This window comes from Cydia fagiglandana, chromosome 23 (genome assembly GCF_963556715.1).
Source record: "Cydia fagiglandana chromosome 23, ilCydFagi1.1, whole genome shotgun sequence".
Lineage (NCBI taxonomy): Eukaryota > Metazoa > Arthropoda > Insecta > Lepidoptera > Tortricidae > Cydia > Cydia fagiglandana.
The window spans coordinates 10,776,276-10,800,757 of NC_085954.1; the positions used below are offsets into that span (position 1 = coordinate 10,776,276).

Sequence of the window (24,482 nt, forward strand, 5' to 3'; positions counted from 1 at the left end):
ACAAAGACTGACCTTTAACCAGACCAACGTTCCACGACATTGAGAGCGCTCAAATACTGCCTTAATTTCGTCCAGTATCTTGTGTACAGCGTTTCCTTGTGGCAACGACGGTGAACAAAACTCAGTCAGTGGCAGTGGTTCCGGGTTCTAATCCCAGCGGACATAAATCTTGGATTGGACATCTTGTATTTTATTTTTTACATAGTTTTGTAAACCAGTAGCGAAACATTTTAAATTTTTATTTCAATTTTCGGAAATTTTTGGTTATTGCAAACAAATAAAAATGTCAGCAAATACATGTAGTGGCTGTGGAGAGCCTTTGCCTGGCTCAGAATTCTTAAAATGTTTTGGATGCCAAGATAAGTACGACCTCATTTGCCTCGGAATCGAGCAGGCCGCATTTCTCAAGCTCAGCAAAGACCAAAAAGAACAATGGAACTGTCCTTCGTGCACCTGCTCACGACCTAAAGGAGATAACACGCACACGCCAATTCGTAGCTCTGCAGCGCTCCTACGAACGGAAGTAATGGCGTTAAAAGAACAAAACTCCGAAATTTCATTATTAAGACAAGACGTTCAGGAACTAAAAGCTCAACTCGCCAAAGCAACCACTCATACAGAGTCCTTGAAAGAGCTTGAGAAAAAACTTTCCATGCAACAATCAAGTATCACCGAACTAACTGATGCACTGGAACAACTCCAGCAATCGTATAACACGCATGAGCAAAATAATCTCCACGACGAGTTAGAAATAGCGGGCATTGAGGAATCCGACAACGAGAACCTTCACCACATCGCACTCGTGATGTCCTCAAAACTCGGTGTAGCCCTGACAGATGCGGAGGTGAGCCAAGTCTTCAGAACTGGGGCTAGACGTCGGCTGAGCAATGTGACGGTGCCTGGCAAAAGGCAGCAGCCGCGTCCCATAGTCGTCAAACTTACGAGGCGGTCCAAACGTGATGAGTTAGTGAAGGCCGCTAGAAATCGACGACATTTTACATCTGAGGATATTGTGGCGGGCATGGTCACTAAAGTGTATCTAAACGAAAGGCTTACGAAACACAACCGGGCTCTTTTTCATGCCGCCAGACAACGGTCCTCCCAGTATCACTATCGGTACTGCTGGACCAGCAATGGACTCATCTACGTTCGTAAAGCGGAGGGAAAACCGGCACTGCAAATACGATCGCTGCCTGAACTCGACTTGCGGGTGGGACCAGCCAATTCGGACCCTTCTATGGAGCAACAACTCGATACTGACTCAGCGCAATAGGCCGTCACATCGGATGCCCAGGAATATACTGCTGCCGCTAATACTAACAAATCTGTTAACACTTTTTTATGTACTAAAACAACGATATTTTCAAATGTACTCTGTAGCCAGACAGGCTTAAATAAAAATTATGTAGATAAAATTGTATACAGCCCTTACTTTTTACTATGTTCATCTACAATAACCTGTGCGCACAATCATTCACTCCACACACTCCACTCGATCATCACATTCAACTCATACTTACGCAAAATGATACACACATCTCTAACTACCAAATGGAACCTGTCACTCTTAAACTCTAGCTTTGATTTAGACTTATATATGATTGTGAAACGCAATAATAGGAAAAGAAAATGTTGCAAATGATGTAGATCAAACTCTAGCAATAGAATGTCAGGTTCACAGCTGTTTGGAGACCTGCAAAGACTCAATACAAACCGCTCACAATCTTAAGGTGCTTGCCTTTAACATACGAAGTATCCACCAAAACTTTAACTCCTTCTTAGTAGGACTACAGCGACTCGATATAAATATAGATGTAATTGTATTAACAGAGTGCTGGCTAGGAGCGGAAGTGCAACCAGCACTGATTCCAGGCTACTCAATGTACTTGACAAAAAACAACCTTAACCGTGCTGGCGGCATCGTAGCTTATGTCGGGGAAAACTGGAACGCTACTGTTATTGAGCCGTTTTTTGAAGAAGGGGAATGCCTCATCATTAAGTTGTCCAATTCCATCACGGTCCTCGGTATATACCGGTCTCCATCTTTCACTCAAACCTCAAAATTCATCTATCATCTAGATAATGCGCTCAATACAATCGAACGTAACTCTGTTGTTATAGTCGCCGGTGATATAAACATTAATATCTTGAACACATCCGACCACCAAACTAACGACTACCTTTGTTTTATGGCTGAATCGGGACTTCGGCCAGTAATTACTGAGCCAACTCGGCGCGAATCTTGTCTCGACCACATATTTGTTAAATCCAAATCGTTTAACTTAATTGGTTTAGTCTGTAAGACGGATATCACAGATCATTATATTGTAATAGTTGCTATGGCAACTGGTACGAAAAATCCTAATGACCGAAATCGATATATGTTAAAAACTGATTACCATGCCGTTAATTTAGAACTCCAAGAAGTGGACTGGTCTCCCGTGACCAAACAAAATAGCCCTGATTTGGCCGCTGAAGAATTCCAAAAGATACTGAACACTGCTATAAAGAAACACACATCAAAAGTGCGGATAAGCAGAAGCAGATATAACCTTAAGCCATGGATTACGCCAGGCCTCATTAGATGCCAAAAACATCGCGATCGCTTGCATCTGGAGTCGAGAAAGCACCCTAATGACCCCATGCGGCTGCTAGTATATAAAAGGTATAGGAATTTTCTCACAAACTTACTACACCGTTTGAAAAATGCTCATGACCGATCACAGCTTGAACAAAATAAACACAACCCAAAAGGTCTCTGGAGAACTATTAAAAATATCGCGGAATACCTAAAAAGCACGTCAAAGTCCGTGGAATTAACCAAAATTAAACCTACTACTAAAGAAGCGTTAAACCACAGCAACGACTACTTTGCAAATGTAGGTAAAAGTTTAGCCAACAATATACTCTCAAGATTAAATAAAACAGAAGTCTCACTCTCACATAGATTGAATCAGACTGCCGCTTCAACTCGCTCATTCTTTCTGCATCCTACTGATGAGAACGAAGTGTCTAGGCTCATAGGGCTATTGAAGAATGATAGCGCCCCTGGATTTGATAACGTGAGACCCGCGCTACTTAAAGCAATCAAATCCAATGTAATTAGCCCGCTTACTTTTATGTATAACTTAAGCCTTAAGACCGGGATATTTCCAGCCGTTTGGAAGAAGGCGACAGTCATTCCCATTTACAAAAATGGACCAAAAAACGTCCCTGAGAACTATAGGCCTATCTCGCTTCTGCCAATATTCTCTAAAATACTGGAAAAAATTGTTAATCGTCGCCTGGTCGATTTCCTGGAACGATACTCCCTGCTCTCGGACTCACAATACGGCTTCAGATGCCGCAAATCAACGGAAAATGCAGTTGATCACCTAACCAGGAAAGTAACCACTGCTTTAGATAATGGCTTAAAGTGTGTAGGAGTATTCCTCGACCTCGCCAAAGCGTTCGATACTGTGTCCGTGACGATACTTCTAAGGAAGTTGGAGCACTACGGTATCCGGGGACGTCCACTCCAATGGTTCCAGAGCTATCTCACGGGCAGGTATCAAAGTGTTAAGATCGGAAATGATCTGAGTGACGACTTACCAACTCTTTTCGGGGTTCCCCAGGGTAGCGTCCTGGGCCCTACGTTATTCATCATCTACATGAACGACATTTTCTCAGTCAGTGCTTCTACAGGTGATCTCATATGTTACGCAGACGATACAGCGGCATTATACTATGGCTATACATGGCAGAAGCAGAAGCAGGAATTAATACCCTGAAAGACTGGCTAGACAACAATTTACTCTCCCTGAACATCAATAAAACAAAATACATCTGCTTCCATAAAACCAAAGCCTCTGAACCAAATCACCCAACGTCACTAAATGTTAACGGTTCATCTAACTCGCTGTCGACGGACCCATCAGTAAACTCGATTGGCCGTGTGGAATGCGTGCGCTACTTAGGCGTGGATATCTATCAGCATTTCTCCTTTAAACATCATATAGCAACTCTTTCTTATCGTGTAAGGAAGCTGACGTATGTAATGCGCCTGCTCCGCAACTCTGCTGATCAGCGGGTCCTAACACTAGTGTATGTGACTTTGTGTCAGTCTGTCCTTGGATACTGTATATCGGTCTGGGGTGGGGCAGGTATTACAGCGATGCTTGGCATAGAAAGGGCACAAAGGGCAGTATTAAAAGTAATGTACAAGAAGCCCTTCCAATTCCCAACAAACCAATTGCTGTCCGAAACTAACACCCTCTCAGTCCGCCAGTTGTTTATCCTTAAGGTAGCCACGATAATGCATCGAAACACATTAAATTCGCCCGGTTTCGCAACGTACCGGAGTAAAAGGATCTTCCGCGTCCCTCAAAATAAGACGAGAACGCCTTATGCTTTTCCTCCATCCGTTTATTTATAACCATATATCAAAACTCTTCAATGTACAAGATATGACAGTCAAAGAATTTCAGACCATTGTTCGTATATGGTTAATCTCTCTCTCGTACCAGGCAACAGAAGATATATTGAAACCTTTGCAGTAAGCCCAACATCTCTTTTTCACATACACACACACACGCACACAAATACACCCACACTCACACACACACTATACCACGCTCGCACAGCTTATACCATAAGTTTATAATAATAAGTTAATAACTAAGATAGATTGTTTGTTAGCTTTTAAAAATAGTTTAATTTATATTAGCTCATTTATATTTGTAAACTCGCTTTATATCTGTATTTGTTTTTGCATCATCTTATTGATAAATCTACTGGAATTTCCTAGAGTCCTCACGACACAGGCTTGACCTAGTGTGAGGGCTACTGCTAACCAAATTGTAATATTTTAAGTGAAACTGTTTTGTTAAGCCTATGTTATCTATGCCTGGTAACGAAATAATTTTTTTGTATTTTGTATTTTTTTGTATTAGGATAAAAAATAAATTTCTCCGATTGTAGTTGTTAAAATATTACCTTGGTTTCGACAACACGATGCTATATTTGGTAACTTAAAAAGCTACTTTCCCTCACGGGTGTGGAAAAGTGGCTCTTCCTATGCCTATGTTGTCCCACATGCAGTACCAGAAAGGTACGTGGCTGTTTGGTGCATCACCAAAGTGACAGATTGATAGTGAGTATTTGCCCCACAGTCACTCTTCTATATTCGAGGTCCACTGGGCATTCTGGAAGCTATAAAATGTGACGAGTTTGACAGTTGTTTATTGTTTCATTACTTCGGCTACTGCTAAAAATGCTGTCATAAGTGACCGGGACCAAACCGTTTAAAAACCAATTTTGCCATCCTATTTATATACTTCTAATTTATGAGACAGTCCATTCGGAGATAACAATATTGTTATTTCAAAAAATAATGCTCCGTTGTTTTTGTCACTCCCGTTGCTGATGGGGTTTCGAATAAATAATACATTTTAAACCTTAACATTATCACGAAAGATGCTGTTAAATGTCATTATTGCTTTAACACGTGCAATTAAGACGGGAGCTGACTGCTCCGCATAAAAGAAACAAAGGCTTTTGTTTAACCGGAGCAAAAAAATAATTTCACCAAATGGATGAATGGATAATCATTCCACACCCTTCTGGAACGGTGTGAGGGGCCTCTTCCGCATTTCTGCTGAGGGGGCTGTGTCGGGTCGCACACCACCTTGTGGGACGGTCCTCCGTCGTCTTCTGAACATACGACTATGTGATCTGGTGTGGGCCAACTTTATCACTACCGACCGTTATCCAACCCACGACCCCTAGCCGTTTGATCGGGCCCAGGTTTCGAGGCCGTGGTGAAGGCGACTGGTAGCTTAGGCTGGCGTGTGCATCGTGCTAATGTAGCCGTCATCTTCTTCTTCTTCGTTGTGTAAGAGGACTTGGGGGAGATGCCATGCTAGTTCGGTGGTCGTATGTAGCGTGGTCCTACTTTAAGCGTCTTTAATGTCAGCTGTATGTATACACTTATCGAGAGCCTCTTGCCGGGAGTATCGGCACCGTTCCGATCCAATCGGAGAAGCGCGAGAAGAGACAAGGAAGAGCGAGACGAGAAGGGCGCAGCATGTACACACTCGTTCTCGGTCTCTCACGGGGTCTCTCGACGAGTGTGTACAGCCCGCATAAGGTTAAAATAAGATCGAAACTGTAAATGGTGAAATCTGAATCGGTCTCTTACTCGTTGTCAGTCATTAACTATATTCTGTCAGTTTCCATTAGGTATTTGTCATTTAAGTTACATGGGTATGCGTAAGTCAGACATGTAGGATTTGACTACAGACAGACTCCAGAATAAAACTACAAAAGAAAATCTTGTAAAATAAGTAATCTTATTGCTTAATCTTCAGACGGACAACTTAAACAACGGGGAAAAAAAGGTATTTATTTAGAGTTATCAATTTACTAGTTAATTTGTATTATCGCTAGCAGGCGTATTTGCTTGATAAAAATTACTTTAGTATTAGTAAGCACCTTATTATTGGTGAAATCTTAATATAACTTGGGACTCCAATCTCGTTGATGTCGAAAATTCTTACAGTACATGTCGCTATGCGTCTATGCATGTAGTTTAAGCTTCTGGAGCTCAGATGAGAGGGTTATGTATGTAGCATAATTACTCGGGTTTTCCACTTTAAGGCTAGCTTGCTTTACGAACTTTAATTTTTGCTTGTTAACATTATATTAAAAGTATGATAATCAGGATCAAACTACACAAACTCTGCAGCTTATTTGATAGCACAGAATATGTAAGTGTTATCATAAAAGTCAAACTACTATAAAATTATGACGTTTGAAATACCTAACACTCGGTGCTATCAAATATGTTGCAGAGTTAGTGTAGCCTGACTCTAATTATGTAGTTAATTTTCTTCTTTCGATACACTTAGGTAAACTTTGCAAAATAACTTTTCGAAAGTAAAACGTCTGAATATACTTATTTTATTTCAGCTGGTACATATTTCACTGTTATTTTTAACAACATGACCTTGAGACGAATATCAAAGAATTACTTACACATCCAGACTCTGTCACCGTGTAATATGTATACCCTTATGCAAAATAAGCTTGACCCCACTCTTATGGTGCAAAATACACTTGAAAAATACCTTTTTTTTTAATAAATTAACTTTAAAATAAACACTTTAAAACTTAACTAAAATAAAACTAGTAAAAAAAATTACTAATATAACATTAAATAAAACTAAAACATACTAATAAAATAATTCATTAAAAAAAGAAGTTATAGAAAGAATACCCTTCCTAAAAGCTCCGCCTGCGCCATTTAACCCATAACTCTGGCTGCGTTACCTCTCTGTATTGCCAGCGATATACGCTGGGAGAGGAAAGCGTTAAGTGCCTGCCTTAAATTTTGCTTACATTTTTTGGGCTTTTGCCTAGTCGATATTTTTGCACTTGAGTGCACAATTTTGTATCTATGTTCCTTACCAAATGTTAGCCCTTAAACAGGTAGTGTATCTATAGGTACCGCATAACAATTGATTTTTTTTGACGAGCAGAGTAAATACAACGACCGCAAAATGTCATTGCAGTAAAGTCTATAAAGTGGGTGATTTCCGAACGTACAAAAATGGGAGGTATCAATACAAATTTCTTTGCAATTTTAGTTCTCAATTTCAACATGATTTCAAATCGACAAGAAATGGCAGTTTTTGTACGTTTCTCCCGCTATAAGGATGACTCACGCTAGACCGGGCCGTGGCCGGGCCGGAGCTTCCGGAGCGTCGTTTTCTATGGAGAGCATCACGTGATCACCGGGGCTCGGGCGTGGCACGGTGCGGGCCCGGCCCGGTCATAGCCCTGACGTCCCGGAGCCTCCTGACAACCTATTTTTCTCTTCGGGTGGTATTCTGCTTGTTTAAGATCTTTGTCCAATATGCATTGCGTCTCACTCTATCATTAAGCAAAATGTGAGACGCAAATACACATTGGACCAAGATTGGACAGATGGAATACCACCCTTCACAATATGCAGGCCGGGCAGTGTCGGAATATATTTGCCAAAATAAGAAGGTTGCCAAACGTCATAAATTTGTTTGTTAAATATGATGGTATAGCTAATTCGTTATTTGGTCGGTTTATATTAGGTACAGGCGTCTTTGATATAATATACGTCAAGATTATATAGGTTGGATAATGTCTTGATTTATTTTGTGAAATATGGAAGTGTTGCTGAAGTGTAATTTAGTCGGCTTATATTAAATGATTGACCTATTAATGTTACTGCTTGTAAAAATGATTCAATAATGAGCATGTAGGTTTATAATGAATATTAAGATACTATATAGTTTTTTCTCACATTACCACTTATTATATGGAGTGTAGAAGTAACTTATTACTTAGATAGTTTTTTATTTCGTACGAAGTTCATAGAAATATATATGACAATACCGTATCTATAGTTGGTAAAACCAAATTTGTCAGTAAATAAGAACAAAAAAACTATACGCATCCTTTTCTTTTGGGTGCTTGTACTAGTGTAAGACCAAAATAGCATGATTCTCTCTATCTATGTTTGAAATGAGACAGTCCTTTGACAAACTATAATAACCATTTATATTCATTCATTTAGAGTTCAACTGATCTTCTCTGCCTGCACAGAGTACAAACATCATAAATATGCCTTAAAAGCCCGCTCCACACTCGTGTGTGGAGCGGGCTAAACAGTTTTATGTCAATTTTTCACCATGACATGGATGCATCAAGGTGACTTGTTTACAAATGGCCTACAGCAAAACGCGATGATCAAAATTTCGTTATCTGCCTCTGTCGATAAGAGAAGCAGATATCCAGTGATTGCCTCTGTCGATATGCAGAGAAGCAGATATCGAGCGATAGAGAGACAGAAACCGAAATTTTGGTTTTCGTGTTTCGCAGTAGGTCCTGGGGTTAGTGCGAGTAACGCCCCATACGCAGAATTTTTCGTAATATTCCTTATTTCCTGCCTAAAATTACCGAAAGGCACTAACTACTGAAATAATACAATAGTACTCTTCGTATATTTTATTGTTCTTGTATGACTAAGGGTGGTATTCCACCGTCCTATCCAATTTCTTTGTCTAATGTCATTGCGTCTCACTCTCTGATCGTGTTTTAACTGTGGTACCACGACTTTTGTACCACAGGGGACCACGCGTAATTTTTTTTTTCCCCGTAGATAGACCCACTGCTCCAGTTTTAAGTTATCTTTTTGAATACGAAACTTTCCGTGGGCCCACAGGTCATTCCTCAGATAATTTATTTCCCCATAGACCCACTTCAATTTAAGCGTAGGTTAGTAGGTACGAGTAGGTAGGTTAGGTTCGTTAGGTAGCTTCAGATGCCCGAAAAGCCCGCGAAGCGGGGCTCCGTCTAGTTACGTTGTGAAGACAATGTTTTTGGAGAAGAAACACTAAATTTGCAATTTGCTTACGGCAATTTACATAAAGTTTCACGTTTGTAAAATGACGACGCCGTTTGTAATAATTAAATGTAAGAGAATGTAATAATTAAACCTACCTATATAGGTATATAACCTTCCAAATATGACAACGGTAGTCCACGGGTAAAAGACAGTTCTTTTCAATTACCCGTAGTCCCATTTTGGTGCAGTGGGTCTACGGGGAAAAAAATTACCCGTGGTCCCCTGTGGTACAAAAGCCGTGGTACCACGGTTAAAACACGTCTCTGGTGTGAGACTTAATAGAAAGTCAGACCAAGAATAGTCTGCAGCATATTTGATAGCGCACGCAGTGAAAGTGTTATTTTAAACGTCAAACTTCTTTGAAATTATGCCGTATGAATGACACTTGCACTGCGTGGGCTATCAAATCCGCTGCAGACTTTTTTTGGTCCGACTTTACACATTGGGCAAAGAAATTGGATAGATGGAATACCATCCTAAAAGACGTGGAACGAGTCAGGGGGACCGCTAACCATGCCAAATAAAAATATCATATAAGTGCCTCTCTTTCGCGCAAATAATCATAAGAGTGATAGAGAGGCAAATAGATTAACTAATGAAGTGGTTCGCAGTTATAACCCTGACTGTATAAGCATCAAACCAGGGCATACAGCGTGTGCAACAATTTAAATTACAATTCTGCTAGGGACGGCCATTCCCAGTACCTACTTAGTTTTACCGATTAGTCTTACCAGTTCCAGAATGATCAGAAAATTCCCACTGGGAATTTCCTTCCCAATAGTCTTATTGATAGTAAGATTTTGCGGCTGGTACATACTTATATACATAGAAAACAGCCAATATGACTTAGGAACAAATTTTTCTAGAACAAGTTCATCACACAAATAAATCCCCTTACCGGGATTCAAACCCGGGGATCATCAACTTCATAGGCAGGGTCACTAAGGCCAGACTGGTCGTCAAATGATGATGATGTAGCGAGATGGGACTCATGCCATTCGAAAGTATGTACTCATCAACCTGCTAATAAAAAAACATTGGATCCTGCCAATTATAATATTTATAATACATATTACCTTATAGTATTCCGTGTTTCCTGCCGTCACACTGGAACACTCCATATGCAGCCACTTTATATGTTTGAACTTTTATGAACATAAAGGTACGGCATCAACCACTGCATCACGCTACCTAATAATGTCTATCAAGGACTATTGAGATTTTGTTTTACTGGTAAGTCTACTGGGTACAAAGTTCCCAATGATAAGTCCATAGTCTAATAAAACATGGTCTTTTCTTCCCATAGTGACACAAGCCTACGTCACAATAACTAAATAATAAAAATATTATCATATGACGCTGTTGCAATGATGACTTAGGCTTCTTTTTTTTTTTAGGGTTTAGGTGTCAGTCTATTAGACTTCATGTCATAACAATAAAATTATAATACCTAAGCACCAACACCTTACATAGCGCTGTTTTTTGGAAATACTGTAGGTACATACATACATACATAATAATTATTATTACTATTTGATTTATCTTCACAGGACCGTAGGTCTACGAAGTCTAGGAGTATATAAAAGGTTTCAACTCAATACGGACCCGTTCCCGAGATAAAGGGTATCGACAGACAGACGGCCGGACGGGCAGACGGACAGACGGACAGACGGACGGAAGGACAGACGGACAGACAGATGGACGGAAGTGATCCTTTAAGAGTTCCGTGTTTTATAAATATTTAAATACTTATAAATATTTTAAAAACAATCCTCCTACTTCAATATCATGGGTGCATGCGTGCATGGGCCCCATATGATATAGACATTTGATCCTTTACAAAAAACTTATCATCTAGACTAGCCTATTGGTAGTATTTTCTCGAGCTTTACGCAGTTAATTCAGGAAGTTGTCATACCTACAAGACAAAAGCATTTCGAAAGCCACATAATCATGGAACACCTCATCTATGTGTAGTTAATGCAAATGCTATATTTGTCAAAGAAAATAAGTAAAATCTCTTCACACGCTCAGGGTTTCACCCTTAAAAACAGAAATAATTTGGGTTCGTATGGTTTGGCCCAAGATAGGGAAAGCTGGAAGATACTCCACCGACAAGAGAATAACTCTTAAGTTAATGATGATGATGATGATGTTTTGGATAGCTAATGAAATCCTAAAATACAGACAGACAAACACCCTGGGGGAGAGAACAGCATCAATGCATACTACTTAATATATAGGCTTAATACAAAGGCGAAAGCAGGTAGCTGTCGATCTGCATGGTTCCTATGCAGATTCAAACGGCACTACACCATAATCATACCTATTTTTGCCAATACCTTGACGCGCGGGGTAACACGATACATTACGTGCATTCAACGTGTTCTTGCGTATTAATTCAAATACATTTAGTATCTTTCTACACATTTAATATCACTATTTTTTCTTTTGACATGTTTATTTTACTATTCGAAAAACATGACAGCGTCAAATGTTTAAAAGTCGTAAAATGTATATAAGTAAAAAGGCATAAGAAAAGAGTCCAAACATATTATTTAAGAGTCGGACCAAAAAAGGACTTTTTTAAATTAGGATCTTAGTACTTACAGGCTAAGCCTAAAGTGCCATTGCAATGCAAGCTAATGAATAAATATAAACTAGCAACCCATCCTGGCTTCACAAGGGTTACACAAAACCTTAAAAATGTATACACCGAAACCACTGCAGACTTTTTACGGTCTGACTATACTTATAAGTAACAGGAAATCTGGAACTGACATATTTAAAATAAATTACATTGTTATCTTCTTCTGCACGACTTACAAAATATACCTAATTTCCAAATCGTATTATCTTATACTTTTGAGTAAAATAGCTGTGACATATGGACAGACAGACAGACAGAGACAGACAGACAGACAGACGGACGGACATGACGAAACTGTAAGGGTTCCGTTTATGCCATCTTGGCTTCTTTTTCACCAGAGGAAAGTAAGTAAGTAGATAGTTTATTTTTTGTAACCGACACAATTCTATCTTAGTGTAACGAGCTTAATATTTTTTATTTACTTACTTATTTTATTGAGAGCGCACCACCGACATTCTTAGTGGTGGTACTGTATTCGCTGTGACCGAAAACAGCTTGTAGATAATTATCTTATATCGATACTTTTTATTAAATTTTTGTTACATTGTCGCAGCCATTGGAAATTTCTCCTCTTTTAAACTCGTTTTTCATGCATGCGTTCCTGAAATTGAACATATCTGAACTGAACACATGATAATAGTAAGTACATATATAAAAGTAAGTACATATACTGAAGAACGTGGCATTAATGGGAGAAAATAATGTCAAAACCAGATAAGCTGAAAAATCTACATTTGTAGAATGTAGCTAAATGCATTGGGTACCACTACAGTTTGCTGATGACTACCTAAATATTCCATAATATCAATATCCAGTTAGGAAAACGGGAACTATGTTTGTATGGAGAACCGGTCATTCCCTTTCCTCTTAATAGCTTAATATACTTCGGCACATGATTATACATATTTATTAATAGGTACATGCACTGAATTTCCATATCTTACCTTAAGCAGAGAGCCAGACGGTGAATGCTGGATATTGGTTTCTGAAATCTTGTTTTTGTTTTACCAAACGTTGTTTAATTCTGCCGTGTGGACGGCTTCGAAAGAATCTTGAGTCATATGTAAATAAAGCTCTTTACATCATGTTGTATGTACCTATTCGTATTTTTCCGAACGTGTCGACTAAAGTGGATGTACGCCCTAGAGTAAGCAGTAGCCTCTTAATCAGTCATTAAGGCAGCTAGGGCCAATATTTTGATTATATTATTTCCTTCCATTGCTTCCGATCGAACCATTGTTTTCAATCTGATTGACATTTATTATGACATTTGTCATGAACAGTCAGCTCGGACGTCCCGGTCGGCTCGGATAGGGCTGGGTAGCACTCGAATCCTTTGAATCATCTGCTTGAAGACTACTCAATTTTCTGACTCTTATAATTAAGTTTAAACTCGAGTTCTTTTCAACTAGATAGAGACCCAAGTCTCTTGTAGAGACTGGAGTACTTTTCAGAGAACACTCGTTTTTTTACAAAAAGAATCGAAATGCATTGTTTTTATGTATAATTTGTAGATTCGATATATACGTACATAAATCATACAATAACGCTTAATTTCGTTACTGTTATATAGGAAAAACCTATAAATTTGTTCACGGAGTCTTTATTTGGAGGCTCGAGTCCTTTTGAGTTGCTCTTAAAAAGGACTACAAAGGACATCACTCGGGAGAAGTTTTTTAAGCGCAGAGTCTTGTAAAAACGAGCTGTGCCTACATCAAATTCAGACTCAAAGGACTCGAGTTCCTACATGTAAACACTAGAGGCTCGGACATTGCTCGGACAGCACTAGTGTTAATGTAAGAAACGGGTGGCCCTGACGCCTCGGCCCCGGAACGGCCCGGTCACGGTGGCGCTCCTGACAGCTCCTGCGTCGACTCGCTCCGACCCGCCCCGGTCCGGGCACGGCCCGGTCTAGCGTGAGTCATCCTATAATCGTTTGTTACGCCGAAAAGAAATACTGTTACGTATTTTGTGTTATACTTTTTGGTAGATTATTACATAATGTATGTGTAGTAAGTCATAATTTACCTTAGTTATTGTTTTCTGATAAAATATCTGCTCTAAAAGTTTGTGGTTCTTTTGAACCCTCTACCCGTTAGGGGCACGTTCAAGTGGTATCTACGTGGCACATTTTTTTTTCTCAAGTGTATTTTGCACCATAAGGGTGGGACCAAGCTTATTTAGCATATATTACACGGTGTCAGAGTGTGATTAGTACCCTGACTATGAAGATGATGGCCCCGGGTTCAACTCCTGGTAAGGGCATTTATTTATGTGATGAGCACGGATATTTTGTTCCTGATTTATTGGTATTTTTGTGAGTCATAAAGCATTTATACATTTATAAATTTTTATGTGACTATAATTATCATATAATACATATGGTTGTCTTAAGTACCCCCAATTACAAGCCATACACATATAATAACAAAGCACAGTATGTGATACAAGATATTATAGTATGAAATGAATTACTGCATATCTTTTTTCTGTAGTTAAATAATCTGCTCCTCGAGGTATGTACAAAAATTATATTACATTAGAAGAGTTATTGTTTGTAGTATTGGTTTTATGGACACGAATACAACATGCCGACTAACAGTAGCTAGGTACTGGTAGGTGCTCTTGTCCCACGTTATTAGTAAATTACCAGCAACATCTCCCGCGTTAGCACTACAACAGTTACAAGCTACTGCAGTCGTTATCCGAATATCACCTTTAATGTAAAAAACAGGTAATAGATTTTTTGGCGTTCTAAAACCAAATATCTGGTATTTGAGAGACCTAGAATCACCTACCTGCCTTTCTATTGGTAAATATCTAGGTCTTACAATTAGAAACATTGCAAGAAAGCGTATTTTTAATAGGTACCTAATAAAAATAAAACATTTCAGGGAATTACAAATGAGGCACTGAAGGCGACGGGCGATGTGCAAGAGCGGGTGATGAAAGCATTAGTAAGTTATATGTATAACATATGTCACTGTAAAAGCCCGAAGTATGGCAAAACCTAGGATTTACCGGTAAAACCTAGGTTTTACCGATGCTGGTCGGTAAAAGCCCGAAATGTTAAATCTTACTAGTTTACTTCGGGCTTTTACCAACAATGATATGGTAAATCCTAGGTCTAGGTAAGTACAGCGAGTTGTAAAATGTCATGATCACATTATGATTGAATTCATTCATAAAGTGTCCATGATTTTTTGCAGCTTTATGGGACCTGGGAATTATGGCCATGAAAAGAGCGAGCTGTGTCTCCTGTGTGCACAATTTCTAAAATTGAAACAACTTCTAAATCTAGTGAAAATTGCTAATAAGTAAGAACATTTATTTACAAACAAGATATTTACAGTGGTATTACTAAAAGAAATTAATAACTAGCTTAAATCTAAAATAGGCCCTTGAGGCATTGTACCAAGGATGCTAGCGGCATTTCCTCGCTGTATCGCAATGCTGATACGTTGTACGAGGCAGCCGCCAGCTCTAAGTAAATAAGACATACCTACATTTTGGCGGAATAAATACAATTCAAGTTTTTAGAATTTTATAGTGACGCGAACACGTAGTGACACTATCTAATTCGCTTCTTTTTAAAATCTTATTTCTAGCAACAAAAACCTAGACGTTTAACTATTTTATATATTGCTTTATTTATACTTCTTTTTTCAGGATAAAGAAAATGCTCCTATGCCAGCAAAAATGGTACGCTTATATTATTACAGCCGTATTCATAAAAAATCCTTAAATGAGGAATGATCAGCTTATTAGCTAATCCGCTGTTTAGGCTTAATAAGCCGTTGATAAGAACCATGATTTATAAACGTTTATTAGGGGCTTCTTAACTAATAAGCAGATTAGACGCGTTATGTTGGCATCTTGGCGCATCATAGACTAAAATATGGCTGAACATTAAATTAAAAAAAAAGTTTGACAGCAGCACTAGCGGCCAATCGTAATATCATGAAGAAGTTGATTTACTATTTTGACTAATTTTCGGAATTATCTCTTATTAAAATAGCTTCTGTGCCACAAAAATAATTAAAGATTGCTGCATGGCTGGAAATTTTATAAAACTTGGTGAGTAACTACGTTTACAGACAAGTATCTTATACAGCAACAAGTAATAATATGAGTTCACTGCAATGTTGATATACCTATATCTTATTGCTTTTAGTTTCAATATTATGTGGAATGGAGTCGAAAGAAGTGGGGTTCTTTCAAACTAACCGAGAAGTGCATAATTAGCGAAGAGAAGAAGTCGAAGCCAGATACCGTACCAGACCCCACTCGCCTCCGCAAGAAGAACCATTGAATAATGGTTCATGAGTTCACACTAATTTATTCTGGTTGCGGCAGAAATTCACAACGGGTCAACAAAACGAAGTCCATTCAGACTCACTAAATCAGGTATGAACAATGTCCTATACTTTCTTGTTTACCTTACATACCTGCAGTGTTTAGAGTTAGACAAAGAAAAGTCTGCAGCGATTTTGATGATAACTCTAGGTACAGTTCAAATTTTGGGCATGACCATCTATTTATAATATATTATAGACATAGGTACGTAACATAAAATGTAGTATCTGAACATGTTAAGATTGACACTTGCATTGACGGCTTTGACATTATTTAAAGGTTATAACACTTATAAATTTGGTAAATTTATCCGTGCTTTGTGGAGCTTGGTGTATTTGTTTAAAATTATGCATAGGTACCTACCTATTATAGGTATTATATTTCTTAACCATACAATGGAACCAAATGATAATTATATGTACAAGTGATGTTTTATTGTAACAAGCCGTTGTGTCGCGAGTTTACTTCTTGTCATCGTGTCATTAGTAATAATTTTGTAATGGTATTTATTTTATGCATGGAACAATGCGATGGTTATTATACTCGATCACCTAGCCAACCTACTTACTACGAGGAAGGATGGTTCACAAATTAGGCAGTATTTAAATACCAGTGTACAGGTGTGTGTATAGATACTGTGTACCTGCTGATTAAAAATAAGATGTTTTCTGCGTACAGTTGGTTATAATTAAGTTGGCTAATCTATATCTCATCAGACAGTTTGGACATCTATTCCAGAGAGTTTGCAAGGTCAATGTACAATGATATCATATTATAGTACCTAATAGGTAATGAATAATAAATGAAGTCATATTGATCTCTGTCTATAGCTTAAAATGATACTTAGTTACCATAACTATATTGAATCATGTGACCCTCACTTAAGTACATCCATTATATCATAAGCTAAAAATTAAAGAAAATTGTTGAATACAAAAATACTTTTATTCAAATTATTGCATCTTTTCAGATCCTGAAAGTACCATCATTAGCCACTGTTATTGTTGAATAACTCCAGGCTTTGGAAGAAAAGCTGTGGCCTGTGAACAGCTGTGAATATTGGTCAGAGAAGTGTAACTGACTCCGTACACTGCAAGTCCCAGCAGGAAATCAGCAAGAAACCTAAAAGAAAAAAAACATCAAAATGAAAACCTAGCTTGATTTAGGTTGAAGTAATAAAATTGTTCTAATTTAATTGGTGTTTTATTTTACTAATTAAATATATTTTTTGACTTGTTAAGGTTTGTACAATTTTTATTAATGATGTACAGTCACCTGCAATAATATGTTACACAACAAAGGCCCATAAGAGCATTGCACATTTTTGCAGCCTTCGAAGAGTAACATATTATTGCAGGCGACTGTACCCATATTGAAATACTCAAAATTCCATTTTTCTAATTACAATGCAATAAAATCTTAAATGTATCTAGCAGTCTAATAGGGATGTTTCCTGTACTTAAAATAAATTATGTCACACCATACCATGTATAAAATAAAGCACCAGATTATTATTAGAAAATAAATTTTCATATAAATACCATAATAGCAAATCATTTTGAGAGTTCTAAAAAGGAAAGTAGGACCCTATTTTGCACATATTTATGATATTCATGTGTTTGCAATATTGTTCTGATGAAAGTGTACAATTTATATAAAGTAAAGTAGATATTCATAGGTAAGTTCATGCTATGTACCTAGTTCAAAGAAGTTCAAAAATAATATTGGTAATTAATGGTTCTTATGTAGAATAAAATTAAAAGGTATTTTTGAATACCAGACAATGACAAGGACAAGTTTAGTGCTGCCCATCTGATATTAAGCACTGCAGCCTACAGGCAACTAGCGGAGTTACAAATAGCCGACAGTGCATTTTTGGGAGCACTGGAAACCTTAGCGTCAAGAACAGGTAGGTATAGAATCCAACCTGGATGACCATACTGAATAATTAGTTGACATAAATGAAACTTTCATTCTATAAAGTTCAGCTTGCAATATTTTTACCTGGAGGCCAAATTGTTATGCTCAAAGCCAATATTGAGCAAACTGCCTATGCAATGACTGCATATACCCGTGACTTTTTCAGATTTTTCATCACTTTACCAGACTGACAAGAGTGCACACTTCTTTTACCTGTAAATAAGTTGATACTTTTAAGTAGTGCCTACTTACCTGTGATATTTTTTATTAAACACAGTCGGTTAAATATGTCTATAAAACAAGTTAACTTATGGTAAATATTATAATCTCATTAGGTATAATGGTTAGTTATTCAATTGCAAACTATGAACGAGATTGATGTAGTACTCTTACAGGGTCTATAATATTATATAGGTAGGTATAATGTGCGCAAGAAATGCAATTAAATTTAAGTTTGCGAAATGCGAACACCCTGATCTTAAATTAAAAACAACGTTTCTGGCAAGTGGTAATAACGAATAACTAAAGGGTTTACGCACAAATATAAGTAAGTCCTCGCCGTGTCCGACGATGGCGACTCCTCCAAATATTTTTAATTAGGAACATGGAACGCTCTTATATTACTTGCCAAGCCAAACTTGGTTTCGAAAATGCGATTGTATGGCGAGCAATGAAGCTGGCCCGCATAGATTTAAGTGAATCTGGCGGTTTACCTATTTCTCCAAACGCCTAATAGCTGTGAGGGAGGAACTCGCTCCGTTTATGATGCATTTTTCCGACTACGCGATCATAGAATTCTGTTGCCTTCTTCGATATTTTGGTTAAACGAAAATCACCATACACAAAATCACATAAACAACTTATAAAAAGCGGGATATTTAGGTTTCGCGCCATTTTCGCACTATATCCAGGTATGTAATACGTAATTGCACATATTAAAGTTGTTTTCCATTCACATTTGGGATTTTAACCAAAACGTACTATTTGCTCTTGCTCTTGTCACTCTTGCCAAAATCAGCTGTTTCGTGACCGCCATCTTGTAAAATAGCAGATAATAAACAGATAAAGAAGGGTCCTCGGCTCCGTAACTTTCCGAGGATTTAATAAAGAGATGATCAACTGTTTAGCGCTAAAAAGTGTTTATGAATCACGTTTTGTGACATCCGGTTATCAGCAACTGATGATCAATGCTCTAACTGTTTATGAATACGGCTGTTAGTCTTCTTCTTCCTCGCGTTATCCCGGCATTCTGCAACGGCTCATGGGAGCCTGGGGTCCGCTTGACAACTAATCCCATGATTTGACGTAGGCACCAGTTGTATTCAATATACGCGATATAATCTGTTTCAATAGTTTTATTTGTCTTGATTATAAAATAATCATTATTGTGATTGAAAAAATTATATATAGCAAAACAGTACATTCGACTCGGTGCTGTCAAGTCAACCAACATAGATTACAAAATGTTGTTTCAACCAATGGCGTTCAGCGTCAAAGTCGAGCTTAAGGCCCTGGCCCCGTTTGTTCAGGTTCTCCTCTCACTCTTGCTGGACGTAAGCGTGAGCGAGATGGCACGTACTATCCATTGTCCTGGGCATGTATATGAGATTCTGAATTTTAATTTTATGACCTAATCGCTGAGTTTGGTCAAAAATAATATCAGTCATTTTTAGAAGCAAATTTAAAATTTTTGCTTTTGTGCACAAATTGCTTCAAATATTTAATATACGAGTAAGGTGCGTTTGTTACCTTTGTTTTGGGAGCGAAAGTAAATATTTCAATTCAATGAAGTTATTCGAGAAAATCCTTAATGTTTGCTAAAAAAATTTGGCAATCGTATTGTCATCTAAAAAGCGCTCCGATCATTCAAAACTGGTTGTTGAACCTACTGCACTTTAAACGCTCGAAGCGAGCGTTTCATAGCCGATGTGTTAAGGTTAAATAACCTTATATAAATTTCACGCTTTTACCAAAACGTTGTGCTAACGAATATATTTGTTTACAGCTGGTTTGTAACTACTGATTAAAAATTAATTCAATCTATTCTATTCTATTTTTATTTATTTCTTTAGTCTAAAAAATCTTCTTAATCATATTAATGTATTCTAAAAAACCTGACCGACAAGAGTAGACGACTTCTGAAGAAGAAAAAAAAACAATTTGAGTATTTAAGATAAATATTGTGACTTATTAAGTAGGAATGCATCTACACAAAATTTCAATGGTACTACAACTTTTACGTAAGAACATGTTACAAATATAGTAATATGTATATTTCTAAAATAAAAAAAGAAAATGTTTAAAATAGATTCTAATAAAATATAATTTATTTATTATAAAAATATAAAACCACTTACATCAAATTTTTAATTAGGAACGCAGGCTTCGTCAGCTGGCTACAAATGCAAATCCGCAACATGCTTCATCCAAAACAAACCAATGATGATATCCGCAACAGGCTTTGTCATTTTTTTTAATGATTCTAATTCATTTATTTTTGTTATCAATAGATCGCGCAACTTGTATCACAGGTATGACATTCATATTATTGTAACACATTATTTTAGTTTTAAGCAGGCCACTGACGAGCCTTCCAAATGGATGCCGTTACAATGGATTCATCCAAATGAACGCCATCCTAATATTAAACATTGTACGTTTTTGACATTCACGAACCGATTTTGGATTGCAGCCACGCTATTCGGACTGTCGGAAGGCTCGTCAGTGGCCACCTTAGACCTGTACTGACTATACTGTCACAAAATAAAAAAAAACCGGGCAAGTGCGAGTCGGACTCGCGCACGAAGGGTTCCATACCATAATGCAAAAAAAAGGCAAAAAAAAAACGGTCACCCATCCAAGTACTGACCCCTCCCGACGTTGCTTAACTTCGGTCAAAAATCACGTTTGTTGTATGGGAGCCCCACTTAAATCTTTATTTTATTCTGTTTTTAGTATTTGTTGTTATAGTGTTGTTAACAGAAATACATCATCTGTGAAAATTTCAACTGTCTAGCTATCACGGTTCGTGAGATACAACCTGGTGACAGACGGACAGACGGACGAACAGCAGAGTCTTAGTAATAGGGGCCCGTTTTACCCTTTGGGTACGGAAGCCTAAAAACAATGCACATAATATGGCGGACTCAAATGTGTAATTTTGTGATTTTTTTCTATTAGGTATATTTTGTTCTAAAAAAAAACCTATGAACCTTAAGATAAAACATTTTTTTAATATTTCAGAAATTAAGTGACGCAGTCAAGGCGGTAGTGTATTTGAGATATTATTCATTATATAATTATTAAATTGGGCCAAAATGGTTACCGAGAGGTGGCAGGCTGAAAAGGAGATGGTGGAACGACTTGAACGCATTTTATTCGGATTGGCGGGAAACTACAAAAAACAGGGTTGAAGACACGAGGGAAACCTTTGCCCAGCCGTTGGACACCAAATAAGGCTAACAAATTACATTATTTAAATGCATTTTCCTATGTGTACTTTGGAAAGCCCAAAAGTATACAATTATTTTAGTCAGTTTACAATAAATTTGGTTTCTGATTAAAATTATAATCAAGAGTAATTGATATATGTACGAAACGGTAGAGCACTTTATTATATTGCTATTGAGTGCCTTAATTAGTCTGTGTTTTAGTTTTCCTTCAAATTAGAACAGGAGTGGCTTAAGCAAGCAAGAATTTTTCAAACGTACCAAAGTCTAGGTGTCTGGTATGTAGGATGTTTGAAATTTTCTTTCCAAATGCACGATAGTCCTTCCAAAATGTTGTTTACTCCTAACCTGCATAAGAAATGGTTTACCTTTACAGGATGTTAGAAAAAAAGTAACTAAGGTAAGATAATAATTATCGATGGTATGTAAATGTGGTTCACTTTTGTATAGAAAAAAAATTCTCAAACCCTAGCCAGAAGACACGCAACCCCCTAATTTTGTTACACTTAGGTATTATGTTGATAATAAACACCAAGTTTTGTAATACATATTACCTCTACTACTAAATGGTGCTCTAAGACTTTAAACTTTTTAATTTTGTATGAGACCCATAACAATATTTTTTCCAGTTTCATTTTAGTCATTATTTTTTCACTGTTTGAATATAGGTGGAATCACATCTGTCAGCATCGAGCCGCATTTTATATGTGAGAATTTGCTCGTTAGTATGAAGATGCGTACGCATGCTTTCAGCTTTCCGATGCGTACGCATCTTCATACTAACGAGCAAATTCTCATATATAAAATGCGGCTCGATGCTGACAGATGTGATTCTACCCTATGTGATTTATAAGTTATGAAATCGAAACATTTTAAATTCTATTTTAATAAGAGAAAGTGACCAGAGAAAATTGACAGTGTTAATAACATAATTTTACATAAGTACATATGATATAAGGGAATGTAAGCCAATTAGGATGTTAAAAATGAAAATGTTTATATAAAACAAAATATAAGCAATAAGATGTTAGTTAACAATTAATTAGGCAATTGGCTAATAAGGAAGGGTACCCAACTGTCCGACTCCGATTTGATTTATTTTGATATATGTTATAGAGTAGTCTAAAATAATGGACACGTATCTATTCTCCTAATAGGTTGAGTTTGGGCAGCTAAAAAAAATACGTGTCCATTATTTTAGACTACTCTATAACATATATCAAAATAAATCAAATCGGAGTCGGACAGTTGGGTACCCTTCCTTGTTAGCCAATTGCCTAATTAATTGTTAACTAACATCTTATTGCTTATGAAGCTTAAGTGGGATTGGGCGGGACACGTCTGCCGTATGCACCCGGATCGGTGGGCCAAAGTGGCTACCGAATGGACACCGCAGATTAGCCGGGGCAGAGGTAGACCAAAAAAGAGATGGCGGGATGACCTTGACGCTTTTTGCAGCGACTGGCGGGAACATGCACAAAACCGTGACGAGTGGCGGAAGAAGGGGGAGGCCTTTGCCCAGCAGTGGGACACAAACTAGGCTATTAAAAAAAAAAAAAATATATAAACATTTTCATTATAAGAATAAGAATAAGAATAAGAATAAGAATAAGATTTATTTCAAATAACCTTGTTGACAATATTTATATATATAAATATATATATATATAAATATATATAAATAATAATAATAATATATATATTGATAGACAGGAATATATATATATATATATATATATGATATATATATTTTATACTTTATACTGATACTTTGAAGGCCGTTTTCTCCTAATAGGTTGAGTTTGGGCAGCTAAAAAAAATACGTGTCCATTATTTTAGACTACTCTATAACATATATCAAAATAAATCAAATCGGAGTCGGACAGTTGGGTACCCTTCCTTATAAATATAATAAATATATTTTTATATAAAAGATGAGTTTGTGGTGAAATGACAAAACACGTCCCCATTATTTTTTCATGTTTTCCAACATATAACGAAACCAGTAATGAATGATCTATTTTTTTGAAAAAAGTTTTTCATACAAATTAGAAGGTTTGGTCAATTTTCAATATTTTGAAGGCCATTTTCTCCTAACAGGTTGAGTTTGGGCAGCTAAAAAAAAATACGTTTCCGTTATTTTAGACTACTCTATAACATATATCAAAATAAATCAAATCGGAGTCGGACAGTTGGGTACCCTTCCTTGTAAGTCCACCCATCTATGTTTTAAGGGAGTTCCCTTTGCCAACAAACTGTCCTGCAGTTTGGAACAAGAAAAACTGTACAAATAGGAATTTAAACTATTGTGAGCATACTTACATTTGCTAACATTGTAACTGTTAGTGCTTGAGAAAGGAGACCTAGCTATGCGAAACATGTCGCGCAAGTAACTTAAAACAAGTGAGTCTAAACCGTAAAATTATTCAATGTACAAATAGGGTTTATTTCGCCTGAATAAATGTTTTTTTACATACATTTTTAAGGACTGTCACAAGCTGACACCTAAATTTGTACGGATAACTGGGGACACTAGATATTTTTTTTATTTTTAATCAATAGTCTTCATGAAACAAATAGGTAGGAGTTTAGTACACTTTTTTAAAAACCTTACACACACACACATGCATATGCATTCACACATTCGCGCGCACGTGTTGTGCAGTATTTTTAAATACAAAATGTA

General features: G+C 37.2%; 1 protein-coding gene and 3 long non-coding RNA genes across 5 annotated transcripts; 3 read left to right on the forward strand and 1 right to left on the reverse strand.

The window, feature by feature from the left end:
- Positions 1-283: 283 nt before the first annotated feature.
- LOC134675776 (uncharacterized) lies at positions 284-1,301 on the forward strand. The gene has a single exon (XM_063534082.1). The coding sequence runs from the start codon at positions 284-286 to the stop codon at positions 1,271-1,273; it is 990 nt and encodes a 329-aa protein (XP_063390152.1). The 3' UTR covers positions 1,274-1,301.
- A 13,264-nt stretch (positions 1,302-14,565) lies between these two features.
- LOC134675810 (uncharacterized) lies at positions 14,566-20,460 on the forward strand. The gene is made up of 4 exons (XR_010099802.1): positions 14,566-14,587; positions 14,966-15,028; positions 15,741-15,773; positions 20,353-20,460. It is a non-coding gene; the product is annotated as an uncharacterized LOC134675810 (long non-coding RNA).
- On the forward strand, positions 15,797-17,667 carry LOC134675809 (uncharacterized). 2 transcript variants are annotated; one of them, XR_010099801.1, is made up of 3 exons: positions 15,797-16,148; positions 16,246-16,478; positions 17,398-17,667. It is a non-coding gene; the product is annotated as an uncharacterized LOC134675809 (long non-coding RNA). The 2 variants fall into 2 exon arrangements; XR_010099800.1 differs by having other exon boundaries at positions 15,797-16,478.
- Positions 17,434-19,441, reverse strand: LOC134675808 (uncharacterized). The gene is made up of 3 exons (XR_010099799.1): positions 19,061-19,441; positions 18,432-18,560; positions 17,434-17,549 (listed from the first exon to the last, which is right to left on the reverse strand). It is a non-coding gene; the product is annotated as an uncharacterized LOC134675808 (long non-coding RNA).
- Positions 20,461-24,482: the final 4,022 nt, after the last annotated feature.